At 35.5% G+C, this 15,004-nt stretch overlaps 1 protein-coding gene across 9 annotated transcripts in view; it reads right to left on the reverse strand.

The window, feature by feature from the left end:
* Window positions 1-1,364: 1,364 nt before the first annotated feature.
* RBFOX1 (RNA binding fox-1 homolog 1) overlaps window positions 1,365-15,004 on the reverse strand; it is a 536,290-nt gene continuing 522,650 nt past the window's right edge. For 4 of the 9 annotated variants that reach the window (XM_075285976.1, XM_075285979.1, XM_075285977.1 and 1 more), the window contains 2 exons: window positions 5,971-6,046; window positions 1,365-3,078 (listed from right to left, as the gene is read on the reverse strand). In XM_075285976.1, coding sequence (XP_075142077.1) covers window positions 3,030-3,078; window positions 5,971-6,046 — 125 coding nt within the window. In that variant the 3' untranslated portion in view covers window positions 1,365-3,029. Of the gene's footprint in view, window positions 3,157-5,970; window positions 6,047-15,004 lie in introns of all 9 variants that reach the window. The other 5 variants (XM_075285974.1, XM_075285975.1, XM_075285982.1 and 2 more) reach the window with 2 other exon arrangements.

Below are 15,004 nucleotides of genomic sequence, written 5' to 3' on the forward strand. Positions count from 1 at the left end.
ACTGATCATACTTGCATGCACATACGATGACAAAGAGAAAATCTGGTCACAAACACTTGTATTTAAAGCAGTTTTTATAGCAAGTTGGTAGGTTTACAGCAGTGATTCATTGAATACAGTGGTCGTCTCGGTGGACGGGCACAGTACATATGAGGATATTATTTGCAATGAACAAAAATAGAAAGAATGGGCAATATACCCACATTTGACCCCCCTCCCTCCCAGCTAATTGTCTTTATTATTACAAATACAAAAACGAAACTCCTGATGAGATTACCATAGCTCATTTAAGCTCATAAACAGGACACCATGGAAGAGAATTTACACATATGCACAGACAAACTGCAATTTTTCAGTAACTTGACAAATGGAAATATTATGAATTTCATTGCATATTTCTCACCACTCAGAACAATAGGCTTGGACTATCTGTGCTCAATGTTGATGAAGTTGTAACCAGTAACCTTTGATATTGTATGCTATGAATTGTTTTAATATAGAATGCTTAGAAAACATTATAAAATTACTATTTGCATATTTTTATGTGCATGTAAGAGAACATCCTTTTACTAAGTGTTTCACCACCGATAGGCTCTTTCTGTACGTTCACGAACTATTCTTTAAGACCGACTTAATAAATACATGGAATAACTTTCACTGGGTAAATTATTTTTTCCCAATAATTTACACCGTGATCCTCCATATTTTATTCTGTATTTCTTGATCAGAATAGATCATCATGAATATTCTTTAGGAGTCATCCCCTATGCAGCCCTCTCAGAATATAGAATTTAGCAGCTTTGTCCACATACTTTACCGACAGTTGACTGGTCTGTTGTGTAACCCCGTACTCACTGCCATGTTAAAGCAGATATGATCAGTCCCTCACTGAATAAGTCTATATGCTCCATAATAAAGACTTATTCGGGGACGGACAACATTTTAAGACTCATTTGCGCTTAATTAAAAATTCCTGAAAACTTAATGAGTCCCTACGTCAAATCAATGGTACCCAAAATAAGGAAGATATGTTACCTAATTTAATATGTTCAACAGAATATATAAAATCACCACCCACTTTGATTCTGTTACCATCTCTTTCAGTTATAGCATGATATAGTCTCCGGTATATATATAATAGACAAACACATCAATAATGAAAGGGAATATGTTGCATAAGTTTTTAGTATTACTGATATGTTGGTTTATTATTGGTTTAATTTCCATAGATTTTTTTTTACTATTAGTTTTTAATTTTAAACTTTTGTCCATTTTTTAGCTTGAGACTTTTTTCTTTTCCTAGGTTTACACCCAATGGCACACTTTGATCCCATTTTAATTAATTTTCTTTTCTTTTTTTTTCTTTTTTTTTGCCTTTTGGGTGCATTTCAAAATAGTTTGAAGTCTACAGAATTCTATAAATTATTAAATAATCTGTTAAAATAGGATTTCCTATTTAAATATAATGTACACCTTAATTAAGTCATTTTGGCTGTAAACTACCACTTACTTCAAATGAAAGAAAATCAAAATAAATTAAAAAATTTGTAATACCCATATAATTCCAATAGATGAAACTCTCTCGGTAAAAAAATGTGTTATTAAGGATTATGGTTTAGTAAACATGAATAATAAATGAACTCGTACAACACATAATCCATATTTTCTAGAAAATTTGGATTTGTACATGTCTGATAAAACGAAGTATAAAGAGTGGTTACTGTGGGCCAGTCGTATAAATGAACTGGCGTACAGTAATTCAAAACTTTACTTTCAAGAAAACATAAGTTACATAGATAGAGTTTTGTACAACTGAAAAATTGCAGATTGTTTACACAATAAATGGTTAAAAAAAGCAGCAACCAAGCAGTTGAAAATACCGTGATTATCTCTACGTAATGAATGCAATACTTGTAAAATGTTTATATAAATCTTGATATATTTAGTAAGTAACTCCATAAAAATGATAATTTCTCTAATAGTTGTTCTAATAGGCTAAAACTAAAGCATAATAGGCTGCGTATATTTTTTAGAACATAACAACTCCACTGCACGGATGTAAATTTTGTACATTTTAACTGGTACAAACAATTTCAGTTTTTTTTTTTATTACTTTCCCTTTACAACTTTCAAAAAAAGAAAAAAATAGAAACAGTGCTTTTGTCATCTTTTTTAATAATACTCCCCCTCCCACATTATAAAAATCAGCAATGATATCAATAATTTATTATACTGGAAGAAATATAAAAAAGAATGTAGATGAACTAACTAGCTTGTTTTGTTTTTTTTCCTTTTATATATTTTTTTTTTTTTTTTGTTGTTTTCGCATTTTTTTTTATTTTTTTTTCCTGTGATTTTTGTCTTTTCTTGATTTTTTTTTCAAACTGTTGTACGCCAAGATTAATAGTAATAGCTGAATACTGTCTGGTGGAATGCTTAAAAAGGGTAAGCTAGGATAGCATTTCATCAGATTTTATGTACAAAGAGTCAAATTCACAAATTTAAACACAACCTTTGGCTCTGGACAATTAATAAATAATTTAGGACAGTCACTATATGAATTTTGGTGCAGTGGCAACCTTTTTGCTTAGATGGATCAGCATTTTAGCCCTCCCAAATAAACTGAAACATATGTAAATGCAGAAATGACTACTATAGTCACACGCTTACAAAATGTGATAATTCCAATAGCTTAATATTTAGCATATATAATTTACATATTATAGCACTCTTGATTGTGGCCCTAAAATAGTCTTTTTTTTCATATCTACAGTAGTAGCTTTCTAGGTCAACCACAAAAAATCTACAGCCAACAATCAACTACAGAACCTTGAGAAATTAAAGACCCACAATATTAAAATACACAGAACAAAATATCTGAGGTATAAGATAAAAAATGTAATTTTACTCTCTTTGAGTTTTATTTAGTTATTTAGAGTTGCTAAAATGATGCACTACTGCATGTATTGCAATACCCAGGCCTCGGAAAGCTTCTTTTTCCCCCACACTGGAAGAGTTTTATGGTTTTGTCATTTAGTATGGAGCAAAACGGCTGTATCCCCCTCGGTATATACTAGCCTGTAATGAAGAAAGAACGAGACCGACATCATCAGCATGGCTCCTAGTCTTGGCATCAGTGAAGGGTGCAAAAGCATTCTGAAACAAAGCAATTTCATGGGTTTGTTTTTTAGGGTTACTTTTAAAAAAAAAAAAGTCAATTTCAAAAAATTACCACCACCCCCTTCCCATAAACCAGTTACCATGAACTAATATAATATAGTATAATATAATAAAAGAAAAAAAAAATAATTGTATTAAAATATGTACAGCAAGTGACTGTTCACATATTAGGCCCTTGGATGTACTTAGGTTGTCTAGGATTAGGGTTATTTTATACAGACATGTGGCTACAATGTTTACTGGCCAAAGCTAATTTTTTTTCAAATTTAATTCAAATGAATTCAGATTTTTTTAAATTACTTTTTGGTGCAAGTTAGACTTTTTTTTAGCCTTTATCCCTCTTCTTTGGTGGCAAATTTTAACCCATTTTTTATACCAATGAACTGGCAAATGACTATAATTATACAATTAGACAAAGCAATGTCTTTTATTTCTATATAATTGTAAAAAATGTCTACATGGTGCGCTACCAAAAATATAGTATAATAACTAGAGTTGAGCGAGTACTGTTCGGATCAGCCGATCCGAACAGCACGCACGCATTGAAATCAATGCACGCAGCCGGCACGTGGCGGGTTAAGCGGACGGCCGGCGTCAAAGCGGAAGCACCAGGTGCTTCCATTCATTTCAATGCGTGCGTGCTGTTCGGATCGGCTGATCCGAACAGTACTCGCTCAACTCTAATAATAACCTGTTACAATTGTGCACTTTTAGTTTTTGTAGGGAAGGGATAATATTTTACTTGTTTCTGATGGCATAATTCATCACATCTGATCTCCAGTATATGATGTACTTAATCACTTGAGTATATTTGAGTAGGTATTGTAAAAGTACCATGACAACCAGGCAGTAGTACAATAGTTACTAGAGATGAGCGAATAGTATTCGAAAAGAGTTTCGAATACCTCACTCCCATAGTAATGCATGGGAGCGGCCGTACAGCAAGGGGTTAAGCGCTCATCTCTAATAGTTACTAATTTTTAATTAAACTTTGCATAAAACAGTACATCGAAGAGAAAACTACCTCCCTATCTATCTAGTACCCACCCCCCATTAAACTGACATTCACTCTGAAATATCTGCTGAATTCCATCCTGCTACAGCAAGACAGTGAAAAGGTCACAGAGGTATCATATTGCAGTTTACATTAGAAGTGTATAGAGAAAAAAGTGGAGGAGTTTGCAGGAAGGAACCCATTGAGAGAGAAGGGAACAGAAGAGACTACAAGAAAATAAATAGGGTGTTCTCTATCTCACCTCAATTGCTTTATTCACATTAACACAGGTTAGTATTTGTCTATATCGTCTTATGTGACTCTTTACAACTTATGAGTGTGAGTGTTACGAAGTAGGTTTGCCTCTAATTTATATGTGTTGTGTATGGCATTATAGTAGCTAGTTTCTCCTACAAGATCAGGGAGAATTTAACATAAGAGATAGAACCTGCCAATGGGGGAAGTGCTAAAAATTGTAAATATAAGTCATTCAATGGTCACCAAGAGTGCTATTCCATATTTACATATACTATAGTACTGATTTATGAAAAGTTTGTTTGTAGGTTAGGTATGCTTTAAGTATGAATTCTAATGTAATCTAGTAAATGATAAAAATTAGAATAAATTAGAATAGAATGAATTATAGTTAAAGTGATTATCACATACTGACAATCCTTTTAGATGTATACACTATTGGGGCAAATAGAATAAAGGAGAAAGTGTAAGGCCCCATGCACATGACCATAGTTGTTTTCCATATATTGTCCACACTTATGGATCCATAATAGTGGCTAATATACAGACGCATTCATTGTTATGGCCCCATACACTCATCCATAATAGAGATGAGCGAGTAGTACTCGATCGAGTAGGTGTTCGATTGAATACTACGGTATTTGAAATACTTGTACTCGATTGAATACTACTAGCTGTTCAAAGTTAAGATTCGATGCTGAACCAGCGTTGATTGGCAGAATGCTATACATTGCCAATCAACACTGGTTCTTCTCTTACCTTTAGAAGTCTTCTCCCTGCACAGCGTCCCTGCGTCCTCTTCTGGCTCTGCATTCACTCTGCTTAGGCATTGGGCCTGGGCAGAGCCGACTGCACATGTTCGCGTGGGCATGCGCAGTCGGCTCTGCCTAGGCCCGATGCCTAGCAGAGTGAATTCAAGGCCATAAGGGGACGCAAGGACGCTGCGCAGGGAGAAGAATCCAGCCTGACCCTCACTCATGGACTTGGTAAGTAGAATTTGATCAAATGTTGGGTACCTCTGAAACGAGCATTTCCCCCATAGACTATAATGGGGTTCGAAACCCGTTCAAACAGTCGAACAGTGTGCGGCTGTTCGAATCGGATTTCGAACCTTGAACATTTTAGTGTTCGCTCATCTCTAATGCATAATTCCTGTCTATATATGCAGTAGAGATTGGGTTTTTTTTTGTGCAATATGGATACATTTTTGCACTCAGTAAAAACCACTACAGTCATGTGCATGAAGCCTAAAAGCTCTGCTTCTCCTGTCGACATAACATAATTGACATCTCTCCTTGCATATAAACTCACACAAGAAAAAATATTACTCTATATGGAAGGATAAAGTAGAACTCTCCTAGTAGTTTAATTTAGTAAATCTAATGAAAATGTAAGAAGACATTTATTTGCCCCTTGTGTTACTGTAGGATTAGAAATCTTGCCAAATCTCGCCATTATAAAGAAATATACATTCAGTAGAATTGTTTGATTTAAAAAAAATAAATGAAAATGTAAAAGAAATAATAAGAAGGAAAACTTACCACGGTACCAACGCCGTAGGTGGCTGCTGGAGCAAGTGTGTGGTGGTAGGGGTCGGCAGCATAAACTCGTCCGTAACTGAAAATATATAAAAAATATACATATGTGAATTAATAAAGAACATAATTGAGATTGAGAATACAAATGTAGTCAACATAATTCTTTTGCTACATTAGATCTTGACCATGAGCTGTACAGTAAACAGATTTCTTTCCTATTGTATGTTATATTTGTATGTGTTCATCTTTATTTTTAGCTTTTATTTCTTTTTGTTCTCATGCAGCTAGCTCCATTATTTTCATGTCATAAATCATTTTGTTACACCACTGAAATTGGCCCCAAATGATGTTTTTTAACACGCATAGACCAGATGTTTTAGCTCGGAAACTAGACCCGTAAATTTTGAATTCAAGCCAACACTTTAAATGAGTGTAGAGAAGTAATCACACTGCTCCGTATACTGAAGTACAACAGGTAATCCAGCTCAGGACATTGATAAATATTAGCCAAGATACTGTTCTTGGAAGATGTCCAATTACTAAAATGTTCTTTCATTCTCCCATCTAGCAGTCAATATTGTAAGAGCTTGTAAGTGCATCTGTATGCAACATATAGTAGAGTAGAGCGAAGCTCGGAAATGTTACTACGGAAAAATATGTCACTCTGTAATAGGAGATCATTTTAAAGTTTTACACAATCAAAAATGTTGAATTAAACAATCCGATGTGTTTGCAATTTTTATTTTTATTGCATACATGGTCATAAAATTCAATAAGGTTGGACATATACGTTTGTACTTATTTTACTTTTCGTAATACTATAGCTAAAGTAGTAAGTAAAAACTCCAATCTCTGACTAATCCCTTACCAGGATGCTTAAACTATAAAGTGCTCTGATCCTAGGTGTATGAATACCATGTACCATGTCTTTATATCACTTAAAGTCAGGAATATCCGAATACTTACAAGCCTGCGAATAAGACATTTTTATGTTTCTAATAGGTTTACTCATATTTGCATTACTAGATTACTTGAGCAAGTAGACAATATCAAGAATCAGCTATTGTACTATAGAATCTGCTGCTGTTCTGCCATCTGCAGATCGCATTGTTTTCTATGGGAGCCGGCAGACAGCGCGCTCGCCATAGAAATGAATGGGCTGCTTTTTCCATTCATTTCTATGGGGAGCGCACGTATGCCGGCTCCCATAGAAAACAATGGGAACTGCTTTAGACACCGCTGCTACGGAACGTTTACACGTTCTAAAGCAGCCAGCATATCAGCCATGTGAAGGGGCCCTTAGACATTGTATAATAATAATAATATATCTTTGTACCATATTAGCCAGTGTATATTAAATATAAAGATTGAGAGTCTTCAGAAGTTTATACCTTTTTAATGGGTAACAAAAATGATGAAAGAATGCAAGCTTTTGAGACTACTAGGTCTCTTCAACAGGCACAGTATGACATAATTTCTGAAGGAATGCACATTTATACATTGTATCTCTTTTAGTGTATAAATATGCATGCCTTTAGAAATTGTGTCATACCATGCCTGATGAAGAGACTCAGAGTAGTCTCAAAAGCTTGCAATCTGTCATTATTTTTGTTAGCCATTAAAAAGATATCAACTACTGAAGACTCTCGATCTTTATAACACATTGTACTATGCCTAACTGTAATGTGGTTAATGAATGTAAAATTGTATTCTAATGTTAAATACTATTTACTTTTTACTGTACTATTATAAGGTAAACCATTAGGCTCTGGTTACACTGGCTTCATTACTTTTATACAAGCCATAGCTCTAGCATATCAAATAGAGATTCAAATGGAGACTGTCTGCTCCTTATTGACTTATAGTAAGGACCTTTAGGATTCTAGGTTTACATTATTTTGGAATAGATTGTAACAGATCAGGAAAGGACCCTATCATATATCAAACAAAACTAGACTAGAGATGAGTGAGTAGTATTCGATCGAGTAGGTATTCAATCAAATAGTTGAATATTGAGGTCTACTCGAATCGAATTTAGATTTTTCGAATATTTCACTACTCGCTCATCTCTACTGTATACATTTTTTTTTAATGCCTACATTGTCCTAGTTCCTGTTCCACCTCCCCTGCATAGGTATTGGTGTAAAAAAAAGTGCCAGGGAGGGTGGGAGGGGAATCGAATTTTTACTGTGTTTACCGCGTGGTATTCAACCGAGTACAAGTATTTCGAATACCGTAGTATTCGATTGAACACCTACTCGACCGAATACTACCCGCTCATCTCTAAACTAGAACATATACATAATTTTTGTAGCCAAAATAATATATATATTTATATAGTGTTATGTGACCAAATAGCAGAACACAAAGTTGGAAGATCATGCGCTAAATTGAAAGTTTTGCAAGACCAAAAAAAATTCAAGGGGTGGCCTAAGGTCGACATTTATCACTTATCCACAAGTGTCTATTAAGTATGTAGAATTGATACTCCTGTCGCACATGCCCAGTTGAAATCTGCAGTAGTGCAATGCTCACTGCCAATTCATTTAAAGTCTATAGGATTGATAATGATAGCAGATTGCTGTATTCAGTTACAGAATATCAATCAGTCCTAAAGACTTTGAATGGAGTTATATGTACTTCTGCCATTCCATTCAAATGGTAGAGAACATGACCCCTACCATCCCGATTAGTGGGCAACCAGTGAGGGGCTTACATTGACATTTTAATATTTATCTAGGGACCATCTCTTTATAACTTTACTGTCAAAGTCTAGTTCTACCAATGGAGTAAAGAGTAGAGTCACTATAAAACAGCAAGAAGAGGAGGATCAAACCATAGGAATAGGTAAATCATGAATAAAAATAAAATCCCTCTTATCTACAAGAATACCAAAAACTAGATTAAATGGGATGTTAATGAAATTCAGTCAAGCTATTCATTGACTACCACAAATCCAACGTTTACAACTCCTGGTGATGAGCTGTTACTGTGTATCGGTGGAAGCCATGTTTGACCATATATTTAATACATAAAATATATATAAGAACATGAATATGGGTAGGCTGGGTTAACCAGAGCAGGAGTCCCACTGCTCACCCTTCTGGCTCAGTGAAGACAGATCTAAAACAAAGCTCCCTTCTACAGTATAACATATACTACCCTACAATGTCATAGATGTTCAGATGAGTAAATGTCTTATTATTAGTACTTATCCAAGTTTGTTTAACATGTCTCTGTTATATCTATTTATTCAGTTAGATTTCATTCTAAAATGAAGTCAGTGAGGCTGATTTATCATTCCTTGGATGCCAGTTTCCTGACATACAAGGCATGAAAAGTTTTATTGTAATTATTGTTGGCTTTGGGCAAAAACTTCGATTTTTGTTTTTTGTGCCCTGGATGTCACTTGGTCCATCAGATTTCCTATAACCACAAGTTACAAAAGAAATCTAAGTCAGTAACTATTGATAATTTCATTTCTGGCACATGGAGCCCCCACCATGGTGCGCTATAATTATTAGGAAACTGCAGCCTCTTAACAATTCGGGCAATTCTGTGCCAATGCACAATGGACTGAGCTTGCAGCACAAAATACTAGTCTTAATAAATTGGCTCCAGTGTCTTTAAATTTACTAGAAATCATTTTATTTGTTCAATTTGACCTTCGCCTTCCATAGTTGGTACTTTTTTATGATTAATATTTGCTATTTCATAGAGAAAATAGAAAGGGTCACTTTAGTCGCCAAATACAAAGCTTATTTCTAAAACTGATTTAAAAGACTCACCTATGCTTGACATTGACATTTAAGGGCTTGAGAGGTTAGGATTGTCCACTAGCAACCCTTAAGTATTTTAATACAGCAAAGCAAGTTATGATTTACAGACTAACAGAAGAAAAAAAAAAAACATGTTGAAGCTATGGGCGCCAGCACAAGTGGTGCTATAGACGTACTGGTCATACAATCTGCTGCCAAAAAAATTGTCTTCTCCTGTGTTACTCAGTAATTAATGTAAAGCTGACATGTCCAATAGATATACCATAGAATAACAAAGTATATACTGTGCCATGCATACCCATTTTTGAAAACGATAAGGGTATGCCTTACAAATCATTATCAATGGACAAGTATTTTCTAAAGGTTCTGCGGTAGAGATGTGCATTTCAAGACATAATGCACTGTACTCCACTATAAACTGCTGGGAATATTAAAGGTGAACCTACATGGGTTGTCATTGACACAGAATTGCTAACAAATCTCTGTTCACATACAATTGTTTCAGTATTTAATCTCTAGACCAATGTGGTAGAATCTAACAAATTCCACTAAAACAAAACCAGGTGTTATACAAACCATAAGCAAGAAAAATCAAAGTCCACAGCCCAATATATTTAAAGTGCAAGGAATATGAAATCGTCCTGGCCCTCTTGCTGCACGAACAAAACACCTCCAGGTATAGGCAAGTTGCAACACATGAAAAAAGACAAATTCCAGCAACAGATGGTCCAGGTAAAAATTAAAACTTAGCTTTTAATAACATTGGTAAAAATCCATGAGGGTGGCACCAGATACAAAATAAAAAATGTATGGATGAAAAGACTTACAGAGACATGATGGTAATGAACATCACGAGACGAGACACACAAAGGGAAATACCTACGCGTTTCAAAGCTTTAGCTTCTTAATCATGGTGATCACCATGTCTCTGTAAGTGATCACCATGATCACCATCACCTTTGTGTGTCTGCTTTGTGTTCACTGCCATCATGTCTCTGTAAGTCTTTTCATCCATACATTTTGTATTTTTGTATCTGATGCCACCCTCATGGATTTTTACCAATGTTATTAAAAGCTAAGTTTTAAATTTTACCTGGACAATCTGTTGCTGGATTTTGTCTTTTTTTATGTATTATGTAAACCATACCATGGTATGTCTACTAGCCACAAGATAAGAGATCTGATGAAGGGGTTAGGTTTATATAATGGTACATGAAATGTGTTATCTTTACCAATAAATTTATATTGGACTACATCCTTGTTTTCTGGTTCTATACCCCCAAGGTGTGCGCCCTCTGGTTTTGTTGTAGTGGAATTGGATGGATTCTACCACATTGGTCTGCATACTATGGCCTTGTCAGCACTGACGGCCATCCTCCAGACATTGGCTACCCTGGTCCTTTCAACCCCTCAGGAGGGAGGAGTAGTTATCCCGATATCTAGAGGAAAGATTAGGGAGGCACCAAAGTGTTGAATCGTGGTCCAGTTACAAGGAAGCGTGCCCTCTGTGCATTGTTGTTTCCTTATATTTGCAGTATTTTATCTCTACTTGCTTAGCTGTTACTACTGCATGGGTAACATAATATTGGTGATAGCCTTATAGTTTCCAAATGTTCTGCACCCATCTCCCCACTGAGACAAAATAGCTTGAACATTAGCAAACTTAAACTGTGACTCAAATAAAAACCTTGACCAGTGAATAATAAAGTGTGTACAGTATAGTGTCTCAATTGTTTGTATCACTGGATGCCATTACATTCTTCATCCATCGCTCTTGGTTACTTACTTTAGATTGCTGTCTTGTTCGGTTGACAGCTATTCCTCTCAACTCCCTATAGACATGCCTGCTTGGATCAACCAAGTTTACAGGTGTTCGGAATGGGGAGTAAGCCACTCCCATGTTAGTAGGTGATCTCTCCTGATAACAAAATTAATGGGTACGATGAAATTCAAACATGAATTTCTGGATACCACCATAGGCATAAGATGGCAGATTGGTTTAAAATAATATATATGGCTAGCCTTACTGCTCTATCTGTGCTATTATGCTACTGGTTCTGTGTATTATGCTACAGTATAAATTCTGTTGAAGCAGAGGAATTTTGCAGTGAATAGAATTGTGGGAAGCCAAAGAAAAGGTATATGCAAATAGTATATATTTAAATTAACCAAGATAATTATCATTATCTAATGCTATATCTAAAGCCACAATCTATAGAAAATCCTGAAACAGCTTCTTAATTAAAAAAGCTAAAAGATGAGATCTTTACAATGAAAGATCATAGGAGTCGATTATATGTTGCTATTTTTGTTTTGTATTGTTATGTCTTTTTATAAGCTGTATGGTTGTGCCGTCTGACTGTGCCCATTAATTATACCGCAGCCTCCTGATTACCTCTCTCCTAGTTTCACATTTTTGAAAATGTCCATCTATAGTTAATATCTTGTCATGTTGTCACATTTGACTAGCCATGCGAACTGACCTAGAACCAAAGGAACAGTCAAGACTGTCAAAATGATAATGACAATAATGCCAAAAAAAGGCCAGAGTGCTTTCTCTGGGTAGAAGAAGACAGATTAATCAATGTACCCTACAAAAATAAAGAAGGGATCCAAGTGTTTACGGATTCTTATCATTTGATACATGTTTCATGTTTGCCATTGACAGCAAGCTTGAATGGGAACAGGGAGAAGGAATTTCATTTTTTGTCGAGAGATAAACTCCCAGTCACTGTAGCAGTACAATTTTGAGTACTTTTCATGTTATGGCTAATCCTCTTTACGGCTAAATGTGAAAAGGTTTGCAGTGACAGAAGACAGTATGATAGACATGCTTTTGAATAAGGAAGCACCAGCAAATCAAATGTATGCGAAAGCAGGCAAATAGTGATAATCCTTTTATTTGGTTCCTATCTTCCTTACGATGACTGTATAATCAGTAGCACAACAACTGTATAATTTAGTAACATCTGTCTTAATTGCTATTCCAAGCCCCTCTGAAATTAGGTCAGTACCACGGGCTATATGTGGTTTTAAAAGCACAAATAATGAAAATTTTATTAGCAGTGCTGGGATGAAACAATCCTTGAGCAAATATAAGCAATCTGTTTCTACTCGGTATAATAGGGGTCACACGAGGAGGATCCTTACTGACCACTAGTTATTTTATGCTGGGATCAATGTCAGAAAATATTATTTATCTGAAAAAGAAGTAAACGCATGGGGCAAATACCCAATAGATGTGCTTGAAAAATCAACTGTAAAGAATTGAACTACTTATGGACAACTGGAAAATGTAAAGTATATATAAATTAATAATAATAATAATAATAATAATAATAATAATAATAATAATAGCGGGTCCACATGTGGTTCTGACCGAATGTTGCTAAACAAGGGTGGGATTCAAATTTTTAACAGTTCTGTGGGGCTACTGGGGCTACTGTACTTTGAGATAAATGGGAGGGCTGGGGCAATTTTCTTTTTAGGGCAGGAGGACTGGTGCATGCAGCGCACCATGAAATTTTTCAATTCACACTCCTAGGGGTCTGACAGCTAGAACCCTACAGATCAAGTGTACCAGGACAGTGTAGCTCCCAGAAAAAAACATGCCTGGAACTGTACTACTCACCTGCCATACACACATGTGCAACACAGCAGTAACTAAATGCACTGCTACACATTGCAGGGCAAATGAGCAACGTGGCTGTCAGCATCATAACATTGCCAGTAGCCACGCTATCCCAGAAAAGCTGATCTGAAGGAGTCCTGATCCCATCAATACTAGAAAAGTTAATAAACCCTTTAAAAGGGTTGGCCAGGAATCATGGCATCTCCACTGCAACACATTGTAGGGTGAATGAACAGCATGGTTCTCAGCATATTAACATTACCAGTAGAGCAGCTATCCCAGAAAAAGCTGATTTGCACGGGTCCTGGTTCTATCACGTTTTATATACACCTTATAGAGCTGATCTGGGTCCTATAGGACCCAGCAGCTTTTGAAAGACACTGAGCCCAGCGGATCACGTGACCGCCACATCAGAGGGTGGCCCCATCATGGCGGTGCACATAGCTGTGTATACAGCACTCATTGAGCACTGTATACACAGCAATCAAGAAGGCAGGGAAGGTAATAAACCGGCACGTCCTGTCAGAACAAGGCAACCACTATTGGGATGTATAAAGTCTATGGGTGGTCCGGAAGTGGTTAATGACATACATGTTGATGATTCAATGATATAGTGTATAGACTGGTTATATCTACATACTAGTAAATAACAATATCTCTCCTTGTAAAGCTACCCCAAGCTTAATTACTCTAATAGACTTTTGTGCCTATTTGTACATGAAAGTAAATTGTGATGAGCGGTACTTTATATAAACTCTTAATAAGAACAGTAAACTCCTTAATAGAAAATCTATTTAATCTACAACAGTGTGGTCACTTTATCTATCACGTTCTGCTTGGCATTTCAGCAGTAAGATATAATTTGTAATGCTATTTAGATGATATAATTTAAGATAAATGTTTAGTAAAACAAATGTATTACTGTGAAATCTGGACATAACAAAGAGATTCATTATAAGATGAAAGTGATAAGTTCATACTGATGTTTAAATTAGTTTCTATTTTCAGGTTATTCGGTATCAACACTGTATGTAGGATGTATTATGGCATTTACACGATTAAAGTAAAATTGTGTAGGAGTTCTTTTTACGAAAATTAAAATACAATTAAATCTCATTAAATCTCTATATTTACTTGTCATATTGCAATTCAAAGATATATACAGAAAAACACAAATTAGGTTTGGGATTTCCTCTAAACTATTCGCTATGGCATGACTGTGTTAGATAAAGCAGATATCCCTGGAATAGCTGACAATGGGTCAAGGGTACAAACGCCCTCTGGACCTCTGTTCTTCTGGCAGATGAAAGATATCAACAGCTCCTTTCAGTATCTGATCTGAGATACTGTAAGTCAGACAGTAACAATTATTGTCATAATAGAAAATGTCACCAGTGTTTGTAAGGTCCTTTTATCTGCCACTTGGGACAACAAAGCCCAAAGTCGGTTTAGAATTCCAAATCCCTTCTAGGCTCAATTTATAATAATCTAAACTTGAGAAGCTTCAGCATATTTGTACACTGACTTGATGAGTAGTTGTCGGAATAAATGGAAAATATGAAGTTGATTAGAGATGAGCGAGAAGTATTCGACTGAGTAGGTATTCGATTCGAAATACTCATACTCG

Source organism: Leptodactylus fuscus, chromosome 8 (genome assembly GCF_031893055.1).
Source record: "Leptodactylus fuscus isolate aLepFus1 chromosome 8, aLepFus1.hap2, whole genome shotgun sequence".
Classification (NCBI taxonomy): domain Eukaryota; kingdom Metazoa; phylum Chordata; class Amphibia; order Anura; family Leptodactylidae; genus Leptodactylus; species Leptodactylus fuscus.